The sequence below is a fragment of the Heloderma suspectum genome, chromosome 2 (genome assembly GCF_057233095.1).
Source record: "Heloderma suspectum isolate Gila_16-S chromosome 2, 16-S_ref, whole genome shotgun sequence".
In the NCBI taxonomy this organism is placed as follows: Eukaryota; Metazoa; Chordata; class Lepidosauria; order Squamata; family Helodermatidae; genus Heloderma; species Heloderma suspectum.
The window spans coordinates 231467657-231480760 of record NC_139459.1 but is presented as its reverse complement, the minus strand read 5'-3'; the positions used below and the strand labels follow the sequence as shown (position 1 = coordinate 231480760).

General features: G+C 44.3%; 1 protein-coding gene across 1 annotated transcript in view; it reads left to right on the top strand.

The window, feature by feature from the left end:
- The window catches only part of DNAH9 (dynein axonemal heavy chain 9), a 293377-nt gene that overhangs the window by 139970 nt on the left and 140303 nt on the right, over positions 1-13104 (top strand). The window contains exons 46-48 of the mRNA XM_084838397.1: positions 1838-1980; positions 3479-3640; positions 4688-4921. Coding sequence (XP_084694523.1) covers positions 1838-1980; positions 3479-3640; positions 4688-4921 — 539 coding nt within the window. The remainder of the gene's footprint in view (positions 1-1837; positions 1981-3478; positions 3641-4687; positions 4922-13104) is intronic.

Here is a 13104-nt window from a genome sequence, read left to right as displayed (position 1 = left end):
TCAGGCTACAAAGGAAACAGCTACTCCACACAATTAGGAATACCAATTGAGGAGCCAAAGTGGAAGTTAGAGAAGTTGCCGGCAGTATGAACAAGAACTTCCTGGCCAGACTAGCTTAGGGGGGGATGCCCCTCCCTTACAGTTGCTCCTTCCTACATAGGTTATCATGCATAGCCAACCTGGAGGAGCGGTTGAGCTCCGCCTCTAATCCCGCTTCGCTCTGCGACGGACCCTAGCATCCCTCTAGTCGTGCCCCTCATTCTCCTCCTCCCCCAAGATCTGGGTTCTCATGGAGGAGGAAAGGGGGGGGGGCTTCAGGCTGAGCCATCTGTGTGCCAAAGTCTTGAGAAGAATGCCTTGCCATATCTGAGCTCACCAGGGAGGGAGCCTCCCTTGGTTCTGGCTGTTCCCATTCTGAATCCAAGCTACTGAACATCTCCACATGCTTAGATTCATTCCTGACATGTGGTTAGTTAAAGATGTAAGCAGAGAGGTTTCAACCTCCTACTCGCAGCCATACTGGAGGAAAGGGGAGAGATCATGACCTCGAGGCTCACCCCTGTAGTAGGGATGTACGAAAGTCACTTACCTTTTCGCAGAATTGATTCGCGGTGTGGAGGGAGGCGCTCCATCCCTCCCCCCGAAATCCTCGACGGAGGGGAGGCGATCCGGTCCTCTCCCCCGGAATCCTGCCCGGCCAGCTTTGCTCTGCGGCGGCTCCGCAGAGCAGCCTGCTCCACAGAGCAGCCCGCAGAGTTCTGGCTGCGGATGGGCTGCTGCGGATGCAAATGGCAGCCGCGATAGGCTATGTAAATATTTACATAGCCTATCACGGCTGGACAAAAAACAACAACGGCGTATTACGGCGTTCCTTTTTTTTTCGCCGTAATAGCTTACGTAAATATTTACGTAGGCTAAAACGGCGGGAAAAAAAGGAACGCAAATAGCGCCCACTATGCGATTTGCGTTCCCCTTTTTTCCCACCATAATAGCCTACATAAATATTTACGTAGGCTAAAACGGCGAAAAATGGGGAACGCAAATGGCGGCCATTTGCGTACGCCTTTTTTTTTTGCTTGGCTTGCCGTGATAGGCTATGTAAATACTTATGTAGCCTATCACGGCAAAGACCAGGATGCAAATGGCCGCAGCAGCTGGTTGAAAGACCAGCCACCGCCGGAGCCGCCGCCGCCGCCCGGAACATCTGCCCCAGGTAAGCTTCATCCCGGGGGGACTCTGTGGGGGGTGGGGGGTAGCAGGCCGTTCTGCCACGGATTTCGGGGGGCCAAATGCCAGTGCATTCAGCCTCACTGAAATCCATGGCGGAATTCTCCGCCTTCCCTACCCTGTAGTGTTAAACTGTGATTTGGTGTTATGCAGCCATAGTCCCTTTAGTGTCTATTGGCTATATAAATTTAGTAGTAGCTTCTGTTGATGATGTTCTGTTGTTGTTTCTGCCTTGGCTGAGAGAAATTGGTCACATCTCACATCTGGATAATGATTAATGGTTCTTCTTGTTACACTAACTTTTCATGATGCCACATTGATGCTTCTTCTTTTCTTTATTTCTTTGCCTGGGAAGATGTTCCCCCACGTGGTTTTTGACAGACCACCTGCAGAAATAGTTCAGGCCAGGCACAAGGCTGGCCCCTGTAAGCTTAGATAAAGGCCCATGGAGATGAAAGAGAAGAGTTCCTTGCTCTGGTTAAGCTCTTCATCCTGGAATCTTTCCCATTGTCACTCTCAAGACCCCTATGTAGATGTGTATCTTTCTTTTAAAACCATTGTGCCAATGTTTCAAAGATCACAATGGCCAGAATGATACCCTTGTTTCTAGGGGAAATTCCTGATCTTTTTCCTGATGATGAAGTTGAAAGTATCATCAGTAATATGAGGAATGAAGTAAAAGCCCAAGGATTGATGGATACCCGGGAGGCCTGTTGGAAATATTTCATTGATCGGGTTAGACAGCAGCTCAAGGTAGGACGGTGATCCCCAAGGACCAGGATCTTATGTGTCTGACAGCTTTTTCTGATGGTGGGCTTTTTTCAATAATTGTATGTATGTATGTATGTATGTATGTATGTATGTATGTATGTATTTCAGTTATATCCCACCCTTTTTCCTCCTTAAGGAACCCAAGGCAGCATACATAATCCTCCTCCTCTCAATTCTAGCCTCACAACAACAACCCTGTGAAGTAGGTTGGGCTGAAAGTCTGTGACTGGCCCAAAGTCACCCAGTGAGCTTCCATGGCCGAGTGGGGACTAGAACCCGGATCTTCTGACTCCCAGTCCAACACTCTAGCTGCTACACTACACTGGTGTACACCACACTACAGCACACTACTCCACTGGGAGTATTTCCTCCTAGGGGTGTTCACACAGCAATGGAATATTACCGTTTGAGTGCTGAGAAAACTTGATATCATTGCAATGGAAATTCTACCTCAAAGGAATTTTACCTCAAGGGAAGATCCTGCATAACCATTGTGGGGACCCAGTGTGGTGTAGTGGTGAGAGTGTTAGACTGGGAGCTGGGAGATCTGGGTTCTAGTCCCCACTCAGCCATGGAAGCTCACTGGGTGACTTTGGGCCCGTCATGGACTCTCAGCCCAACCCACCTCGCAGTGTTGCAGAAATCAGAGTCAGAGAGACCATGGAGTGAAGGAAAAAGAGTTCTTCTTTATTAACACACGGGCTTTATGGCTGGAATCACTTCCAAAGAGCCAAAAGCCCCGATTTACATCAGCAAATTGTATTTATAGATATTGTGACACCTAGGAAACGGCTCTTCCTCCTCCTCCCGTGTGGGGTTGCAGTCCTCAACATTTCCTGTCCTAGCACAATTTGTTTATAACCCAGGAAGTAGGTTATAGGGCATGATAAGCAAAGAATATGATACATATCACTATGACCTTAGCCTTGGTGACAAGTTAAGAGATTCCTGCGTCTTGTCAGCCTACAACAATATATTCAAGGGAGAAAGAGCTCAGCAAGAACATGAAGCATGAGGCTACTTAGTCTGACCCTCTACACTGCTACTACAACAGGGTTGTTGTTGTGAGGATAAAATGGAGAGGAGGAAGAGGATAATGTAAGCTGCCTTGGGTTCCTTGCAAGAGGAAAAAAGGCAGGATATAAATGCAATCAATCAATCAATCAATCAATCAATCACACATGAGTAACAATCGGGGAGAAATGACTATGTGGAAAGGCCCTTAGATAGCGTGTGTTGCTGTTCTTTGTTGTGGTGTGTTTATTTATTGATTACGTTTTTAAGCCTCACAATGACTAAACTTCTTTGGGTGGTATACAAACTAAAAACAAAATACAAAGTAAGTCGTTCTGGGCTGTGCATTTTTGGAAAGCTTTATCTAGAATGGCTTGAAAGCCATAGACAAAGTCCTGCCTCCATTGCCTTTTTTTTGCTTGGTATTCTTTCTTTGTTTCTCATTGCCTGTCTCCCTTTTCCTCAGGTTGCTCTTTGCTTTTCCCCAGTGGGGAACAAGCTGAGAGTTCGCAGTCGGAAGTTCCCAGCCATTGTGAACTGCACAGCAATAGACTGGTTCCATGAGTGGCCTCGAGAGGCTCTGGAGTCGGTCAGCCTGCGCTTCTTGCAAGGGACAGAAACGATTGAGGTAAGCAGTTACTGAAGGGCGGCTTCGCAGATTTCTGTGTCTTCTACCAAGGTTTGTTGTCATTACTGGAAAACTGTTTATTTGGTAGTGCGTGTATGGCACCTGGGAAGCATTTGGGGCTGCATGATGTACATGTGTTGAGGAGTCACCTTGTTTAGTCAGCTCCCCAAACTGCATACGGACTTTCGGCATGCTTTTTTCACGTGCCAGGCTGGATTGTTGGCTCCATAGGTGAGGTGCCATAGTTATCTCTTGAAGTATTTTAGCACTCGAACCGTGTGAATTGGTAGGAACTAGGATCCAGGGTGTCACAACTTGAGGCCCTCATTTCAGTGCCAGGTTTATGGGGAAGTTCATGTGTTCAGTGGAAAGCATGATGGATCATGCATGTTCAGGTGAATGTGTGAACAGCTGCCAAATTGTGAAGGCTCCTTCACAGCTTCTAAGGTTGTAATGGCAACACTTTACTTTAAGAGTGCTGGAAATGTGTTGAGGAGAGCATTACCTGTTATGGGCTTCTGAGCAGCTGACACTGAAATTGTGCTGTCAGGTCTCAGTATGCCTGAAAACAGCTTAAGTGAGAATGCACCTTTTAAGCAACCCAAATCAGACACAGCTTGTACATGATTACAAGTCCCACTAAAATTGAGTTGTGTACTGCACCCTTTTGTGACACCTAGACTGGAACCAGTTTTAAGGGGGAAGCAGGGGTGTTTCAACCCCCCAGTATTTATCTTGTAATGGTAGGGGAGTTTCTACCTTAAGTGTGCCTGTGTGTGTGTGTGTGTGTGCATGTGCGTGTTATATGAAGGAAAATACATTTTGGTACACCTAGTGAAGTTTCAGGTAACAATATTAAAACTTAAGGAAGGTTTTGAGAAGGTACTTCATGAATGGTCCATCCTCTGGGATGTCATGTACTGCATTTCGTTGCAGTAGTGAGACATGGTAAACAATTTACCTTATTTAAGGCATGGCCCTAATGTCATGGGGCATTTAGTCTAGCTGCTTAGTTATTTGGCTTGACATATTTTCTCTTATTTTAAGGCTTCTGTGAAAGAATCTATAAGCAAGTTCATGGCCTATGTGCATAGCAGTGTTAATGAGATGTCCCATTCTTATCTGAGTAATGAACGTCGTTATAACTACACCACCCCCAAGTCATTCTTGGAGCAAATCAAACTCTATCAGAATTTGCTGCTTAAAAAGGGGAAGGAGTTGACAGCAAAGATGGAGCGGCTAGAGAATGGCCTGCAGAAGCTCAGCAGCACATCTGCACAGGTAAGAAGACCCTTGTTCCTAGGTAGGATTCTGGAAAATAATGCAAACATTATGAGTGGAACGCAGGAAATAAATAGACTCTCTCTCTTTGTATGTGCGTATGCATGCACACGTGCATACATACACACACACCATCAAAGTAAAGTCTTACCTTTGCTCCCAGGTAGCTAAGAAGAGAACTACTAGTTCTCAGTTGCATGAACTCTTGTGGGTTTTGCTGGTCCCTTCCAAGCCTTTGGGTTGGAAGGATGATACATTCACAGGGCAGTTTGCTTTACTCCTGCCATTGTCAAGCATAATAATGCTTTCTCCCCAGAAACATTGCATGTTGCGGCTTGACAAAGCAGACAGTGAGATGGATAAACCTGTGGGCTGATTCAGAACCTGGAGATGTGCCAGAATGTAGGATGGATGTAGTCCCTGTTCTACCTCATCTTTTTCTTTTTACTCAAGCAACTACCCTGTTCCATAAATAAGGGAGTTACTGAGAGCTTTTACAGGAATATTTCAGTCTCTTCCATGGATAATGGATCAAAGTATTGTTGGGACAGTGGCCTTTCAAACATCTGATGGACATGGGTGGCTTTCTGAAAGTGCCATGGGCTGGGGGCAGACTGCCAGAGAACATATCTCGAGCAACTGTGAGCCCTATGCACATCCAGAAATTTGTTCTCGGTGGCCATTTCCTCCCTTAGTGGTTCTTTTACAACTGCACTGTTCCTACTGTAAGCAGTTGTTTATTTCATGATGAAAACTTGTATATTTCATGGCACATTATCCTACAAGTAGATGTTTTACAATTAATCCTAAAATATTTATGAAAGTCGGAAAGTAGCCTTGTGGCCTTATGCAAATTCTTTTTTAAAGGAATCTGCAATAGCTGTGAAAAATATACCACGTAAACTAGGATTGAACTGGAGCACAGATCTTCTGTTGTTGTTGTTCAGTCGTTCAGTCGTGTCCGACTCTTCGTGACCCCATGGACCAGGCCTTCCTGTCCTGCACTCTCTCCAGGAGCGTGCTCAAGATCTTCTGTACATAATCTTAAAAAAGAAGCTGAAACTTCTTAGGCTGGTGCTTGGAGTGGGTTAAAGTTCCAGTGCTTTTGAAAGAGCAAAGCAGAGATGGCTTTTACAGTAGAAGGTCAGCAACGTGATGCCCTTAGGCCAAATATGGACTATGGGGAGGTGCTTCCTGGCTCCCCACTTGTCACCATAGAGGCAAAAAAAGGTGTGGGGCAGGGAAGTGTGGCAAGACAATATGATAGCAATTTTAAGGGGTGTGAGTTGAGGCACTGGGGCCCTATCACCTTTTGTTCTTTTCTCAAAGTGGCTCTCCAGGAAAAGTAATTGTTAACCAAATGTATATGGGTGTGAGAGCCACTCACTTCTATAGTTTGCAAATGTTGCTCTTATTTTCTCATAGAAAGATAAAGGTTTGGCTAGGTTGAACTTGGGTGGAATAGGGCTAATGGCAGAACCATGGTACCACCACAAAGAAAAGAAGTCTAGGATTTCTTTTCTTTCAGATGGGCCATTCTTGGGAAGCTTTTATCAGGAGGCTAGAAAGATGGTTTGTTTTTTGTTCGTATGCTGCCCTTCAGTTTAACAACTCTCAGGCAGCTTGCAACATGCAAGTGCAACCAAGGAGCTTATTCCCCAGTATGATCCCCCACCCCACCCCCCGTTCTGTGAGTCAGTTACTTGCTGAATGTAATGGCTGAATATTACCCATCCTTGGATGGGATGTTGGCTTACCGTGGGAACATGATGCTGTTTCTATTTTGGAACTTTGGTCCATTGCTCATCTTCTCACTTAGCTGTTCTAGCTCCAAAATCAGGGCTTAACCCCCCCCCCCCCATGTGTTTGGAAAACTCTTGGCCTGTCAAAGGACTGATGCTTCTTTTGTGGAACCGTTGTTCATTTGTCTCTGGGGCTGTTCACATGACATGCTAACCCACGTTCAGTGGTTGAGTGTGGGTTGTTGCTGAACTGTGGGTTAGCATGGTGGTTTGTTAACCATGCAGTGTGGTTCAGTTTTCTCGAACAAGCCACCTTGAGGACCCACTGTTTGTTGTTGGGTTGTTCAGGATAGTTAACAAGGCATCCTGTGGAAAATGTCCTGTGTTCAGACAACATGCTAACCCACGGTTCAACAAACAACCCACAGTTCCACAGCAATCCACACCCAACCACTGAGTGTGGGTTAGAGTGTTGTGTGAACCCAGTCACAGTGTGAAACTTCTGTGGAAGGCTGTTTCTTGCTTGTTTCCAGGACCTACACACACACACACACACACACACACACACACGGTTATTACGGGAACAATCCGGGAAGGACAAGCCATTGGGCATCCATTTTACTGTTCTCACTAGTAGGAGGGGGATGCATTCTACTTGTCATCCTATGTCAGAGATAAACGTGTTAGTGTTGCTTTTGTTAAAAATGATTCATTGATTCTAGACTTCGGTCTTTCCTGCTATAGCAATTAATTGCTGGCCTTTCTCATGTAGTGTGTGCAGTCCTGAAGCCTGGCACAGGCAAGTGGATTAAAAGAGCCTGCTGGGTGCCTACTGGACAGGCTTTCTGTCCCTTAATGCTCCTGCTTTTCATGCAGGATTGTTTCCTTTCTGTTCCCTGGGAGTCACACAGAGTTGGCCTTGCTTGAGTCTGGCTTGCTTGCTTTGTTCTCTTTCCCATTGATAAATTCAAATCCATCAAAGGGTTCTTCAAAGGTGATAAATCTTCCCATTCCTCAATTGAGGTGGAGACAGCACATGCTGATTAGTTGGGCTGATGATCTGTGCTGAGGCAAATGAGGATGATTTGACTAGTGCATTGATCCTGTTCTCCTCAACCTTGTCTGCTTGCATAGAGGGGAAGGAGCAAGCCAAAAGTATAGCACTGGAATAGTTGTGATTATTCACTCCCCTGTTTTCCCTTGCCATGTATCTGTTTGTTTTCTAATAATTTCCTCCTCGATATGTGAAGATCTCTCTTCTGCTTGGTTTCTGGGAAATCCTATAAGACCTGGAGAGAATTTGCTTTCTTTTAAAAATCATCCTTGATGACCATTGACAGCAAGGGTGAAAAGGTAACCAGATTAACATAAAGTCATAATATAAACTAAGCTTCTTCCTTTCTTCCCTTTTTCTTTCTCACTCCTTCCATTAGTAGTTACCCACTATCAGCCAATCTTGTGATTTAGGGTCCCAACTTGCAGTTTTTTTTAATTGTTGGTGCAGAATACACTCTAAGGCCCAAACATTACATTGCATGCATTTGCTTAACAACCCTTTTAAAACAAGAACAGTCACTTTGAGTAGCGATATTCAGGAGCAGAGAAGTGGTGGAGAGGAGGGAACATTTACATTTTCACGCCCAACATTTCCAGGTTCCAATTGCATCCCCCACCCCCTGCAGTGGCTTCCCCTCCCACAAAGTATCAAATGCATGTTCACAAGGACCTCAAGGGGGAAAAGCCACTTCAGACAAGTGATTAGGAACAGGCAAATGGGTGAGCATCAAGGTGTAAACTCGCCTCCCCATGCCGCTTCTCCACTCACAGATGCTGCCCACTGGAATAACTGTTTGCTGTTTTAAAATTGTCACTGGACTATAGTCACACTCTTTTGCATGTAACGTGTCATTTGGGCCTAAGTGTTAAGATTTTCAGTGCTTGCTTTTGGTAGGTGATGAAGCTTGTTTTTAAAGAAGTTTTCCTTTCTTTGTCAGAGGATCTTTGAATAGGGACAATTGTTTTGCTTTGCCGCATTTTCTTCCAGATTTTATGCATTCAATTTGGCTTCTTTCAAATGTAACCCAAGTTCTTAAAATCTTGGGCCCCTTTTGTTATTTTGTAGTTCCTTGTTGTTGCTCTGTTGTTGTTGTTAAGTCTTTAACCTTCAATTACTGTGGTATACTCTGAGTCTTTGCTGTACCATTTTAAAAGAAGAAAGGTTTTGTCTGGAAATTCTATTGCATCTTACAATGAGAGCCATTGGATTGCATTTATATCCTCTCCTTTTACGTAGCTGATAAAAGGATTGTGTAGAGCTTGACAAGTCAATCCCTTGGTTGCCTCATCAGAGCACTTAAAACCCGATAAACTTTCTATTCATACATGTGTTCAGTTCGCAATTACTCACCACAGACGGAAGCCGTATCTAGAATCAGCAAAAAAAGCAAAAGAGCTCCTCCTTCAATTTCCCCAAATCTCCAAAGATTTTTAAATGAACAAAAAGTTGCCACTGAATTTTGCTGATCAAAGTGCTTATGTGCACCCCCAGAAAGCCTAGAGTAATTTTGTCTCTCCCAGCAGAACACCGGGAGATGAAAATGGATTAGCCATTCAGCAAAGGCATATACAAAAGGGCAGGGCTCCACTCAGACCTTACACAAAATGCCTGCTACTTTCTTTAGGCGATTATAGGGCATTTTAGAATCTGTGCTGAAAATGGCATGGAATTCCAGACCAATTATATGTCTGCCTTTCCCCACAGACAAAGGTGTACCCTGGGGCTCTAGAGCTTACACTTACAAGTTAAATGGAAAGGTACTTTGTTCCACATAGTGCCCTCTGTTTTTGTAAAGGAAGTGAAACTGGTGCTTTCTCGGGGTCTACAGGGAGCTGTTTTTTTTTTCTTTTTAAACAGCATGGCTTACCAAAGCATGCAGAAGCTAGTTCTTCATGCCTGAAACCAAAAGATCTCCAAAGGGATGCCATGTCCCAGCCTTCCTCTCATGCCAGACAGTGCATCATCAGCCCACTTAAACAGGGAAGGGCTGTATGTGGCATGAAGGAAAAGGAGGAGGAAGAATGCTTGTCATTGGTGAGGGGTGGGGGAAAGAGTTCCCAAATTGCATGGGAGCTTGGCACAAAAAAGCATCTTAAGAACATAAGAAGAGCCATGCTGGATAAGACCAAGTATCTATCCAGCCCAGCATTCTGTGCACACAGGGGCCAACCAGATGCCCACGAGAAACCCATGAGCAGGACATGAGTGCAACAGCACCCTCCCACCCATGGTGTAGATAGGCATACTGTCTCTGATACTGGAGGTAGCATATAGTCATCAGGACTAGTAGCCATTGATAGCCTTCTCCTCTATGAATTTGTCTAATCCCCTTTTAAAGCCATCCAAATTGGTGGCCATTACTACGTCATGTAGTAGCAAATTCCATAGGTTAACTATGCATGTGGGAAGAAGTACTTCCTTTTATCTGTTCTGAATCTCCCACCAATCAGCTTTATGGGATGACCCCAGGTTCTAATATTATGAGAGAGGGAGAATAATGTCTCCCTATCCACTTCCTCCACACCATGCTTAATTTTGTATACCTCTATCATGTCTCCCCTTACTCGCCTTTTCTCCAAGCTAAACAATCCTATTGTAACCTTCCCTCATAGGGGAGTTGCTCCAGCCCCTGGATCATTTTAGTTGCCCTTTTCTGCACTTTTCCAACTGTATAATACCATTTTTAGGTGTGGTGACCAGAACTGTACACAGTATTCCTTTAAAAAAATATATATATATATTTTTTTATAAATGAAATAAACAATACCAAAATTACCAACAACCTAATCAATATTTCAGTTTCCCAACAGTACAATATTCTGATGAGGATACCACAATAACAAAGAGAGAAGAAAAAAGAGAAAAAAAGGGGAAAAAAGGGGGAAAGGGACGAGGAAAGGAAGTGAAGAAAAAAGAAAAATTCCCTCCCCTCCCCTTCCCTCCCCCTCTCCGTCTCCCTCCCCCTTAAAGAATTGAGTTTAAACTCCAATACCCCCTGACCTCCAATGCCATTCTATTTTAAAAACTATATCTTTAACCTTAACAATCTTACAGTTTAATAAACAACCTTACATTTCTATATCATATCATCAATCTTATATCAAAGAAACAGGTCTACAGTTCATTCCCAAAAGCCTATATTATTAATAATAATAATAATAATAATAATAATAATAATAAAATATATAGTATTATATAATAATAAAACTTAATATAAACCTTAAACCATTAGTAAACTGTACATAGTATTCCAAGTGTAGTTGCACCATAGATTTGTATAGGGGCAGTATGATATTGGCAGTTTTATTCTCAATTCCTTTCCTAATTATGCCTAACATAGAATTTGCCTTTTTCACAGCAGCCACACACTGGGTTGACATTTTCATCGAGCTGTCCACCACAACTCCAAGATCCCTTTCTTGGTCAGTCACCCCTAGCTCAGATCCCGTCAGGTTATACCTGAAGGTGGGATTTTTTGCCCCAATATGCATCACTTTACACTTGCTTATACTGAACTGCATTTGCCATTTTAATGCCCATTCTCCCAGTTTACAGAGGTCCTTTTGGAGCTCCTAGCAATCCTTTTTTGTTTTAACTACCCTGAATAATATGGTGTCATCAACAATCTTGGCCACTTCATTGCTCGCTCCTAATTCTAGATCATTTATGAATAAGTTGAAAAGCATTAGTCCCAATACAGATCCCTTTGGGACCCCCCCATTTGCATTTTATATTTATTTATTTATTAAATTTATTAATCACCCATCTGGCTGGTCGCCCAGCCACTGTGGGCGATGTACAAAGTATATAATAAAACAGTTTAAAACAATAAAATTCTACAGTAAAAACATTTTCTAAGATACCCTAACCCATCCCAAATGCCTGCCTGAACAACCACGTTTTTAATGCGTGGTGGAAGCTCATTAAAGAGGGGGCATGGTGGAGTTCCCTAGGGAGGGAGTTCCACAGAGTGGGGGCCACCACAGAGAAGGCCCTCTCCCTCGTCCCCACCAGTCTAGCTGTCCTGGCTGATGGGACAGAGAGAAGGCCATCCGAGGCTGATCTTGTTAAGTGGTCTGCTGGTGTTGCTGGAGGCGCTCCTTAAGATAGGCTGGGCTGGAACCATATAGGGTTTTAAAGGTCAAAACCAACACTTTGAATTTGGCCCGGAAAACAACTGGTAACCAGTGCAACTCCTTCAGTACCAGAGTGATGTGATCTCGCCGGCAGCTGCCTTCAATCAGGCAAGCCGCCGCGTTCTGTACCAGCTGCAGCTTCCAAACCGTCTTCAAGGGTAACCCCACGTAGAGCGCATTACAGTAATCTAAATGAGAGGCGATCAGGGCATGTACTACCAATGGGAGCAGATGGTCGGGAAGGAAGGGGCGCAGCTACCGTATCAGATGGAGTTGATACAGCGCTGTCCGGCTCACAGTTGACACCTGAGCCTCCATGGAAGCTCAGCTGACATACATCCCTCCTTTGGGAGAATTTACCATTTATTCCTACTCTCTGCTTTCTGTTCTTTAACCAGTTACTGATCCATAAGAGGACCTCTCCTCTTATTCCATGACTGCTAAGTTTGCTCAGGAGTCTTTGCTGAGGGACTTTGCCAAAAGCTTTTTGGAAGTCCAAGTAAATAGTTTCTACCGGATCATCCCTGTCCACATGTTTATTGACACTCTCAGAGAACTCTAAAAGGTTAGTGAGACAGGACTTATCTTTGTGGTAGCCATGTTCATTCTTTTTCAGCAGAGCTTGTCCTTTACCCAGAACAGACTTTAAGCCAACTGGCATGTAATTTCCTGGATCCCTTTTTAAAAATTGGCTTTACATTGGCCGTTTTCCAGTCCCCTGGTATAGAGGCTTATCTTAGGGGCATCTTACATATTTTTGTTAGAAGATCAGCAATTTCACATTTGAGTTTTTTAAGTCCATTGTCATCCAATGGTCCAACTGCCTCCCTAGCTGGTTTCTGCTTCTGATATATTTACAGAATTCTTTATTGTTGGCCTTTATGTTGTTAGCAATATGCTTCTCAAAAAGCTTTTTTGCATGTAACCCTCTTGACTCCCCCTTTCAATTTCCTTTTTACCAGTTCCCTCTTGTTAGAGAAGTTTCCTCTTTTGAAGTCAGATATGACTGTGTTGGATTTCCTTGGCAATTTTCCACTTAAATATATATTAAATCCTATAGCTAGGGATGGACGAAAGGGACTTACCTGGTCCCGCAGCTTGCTTCGTGGTGGGGGGGAGGCGCTTCGGTTCTCCCCCCCGAAGTTCAGGCGAGGAGGGGGAGGCGCCCCGCCCCGCCTCGCCCGGCCGAAATTCAGGCTGGGGGGGAGGCGCCCCATCCCTCGCCGCCAAAATTCAGGCCAGGGAGGA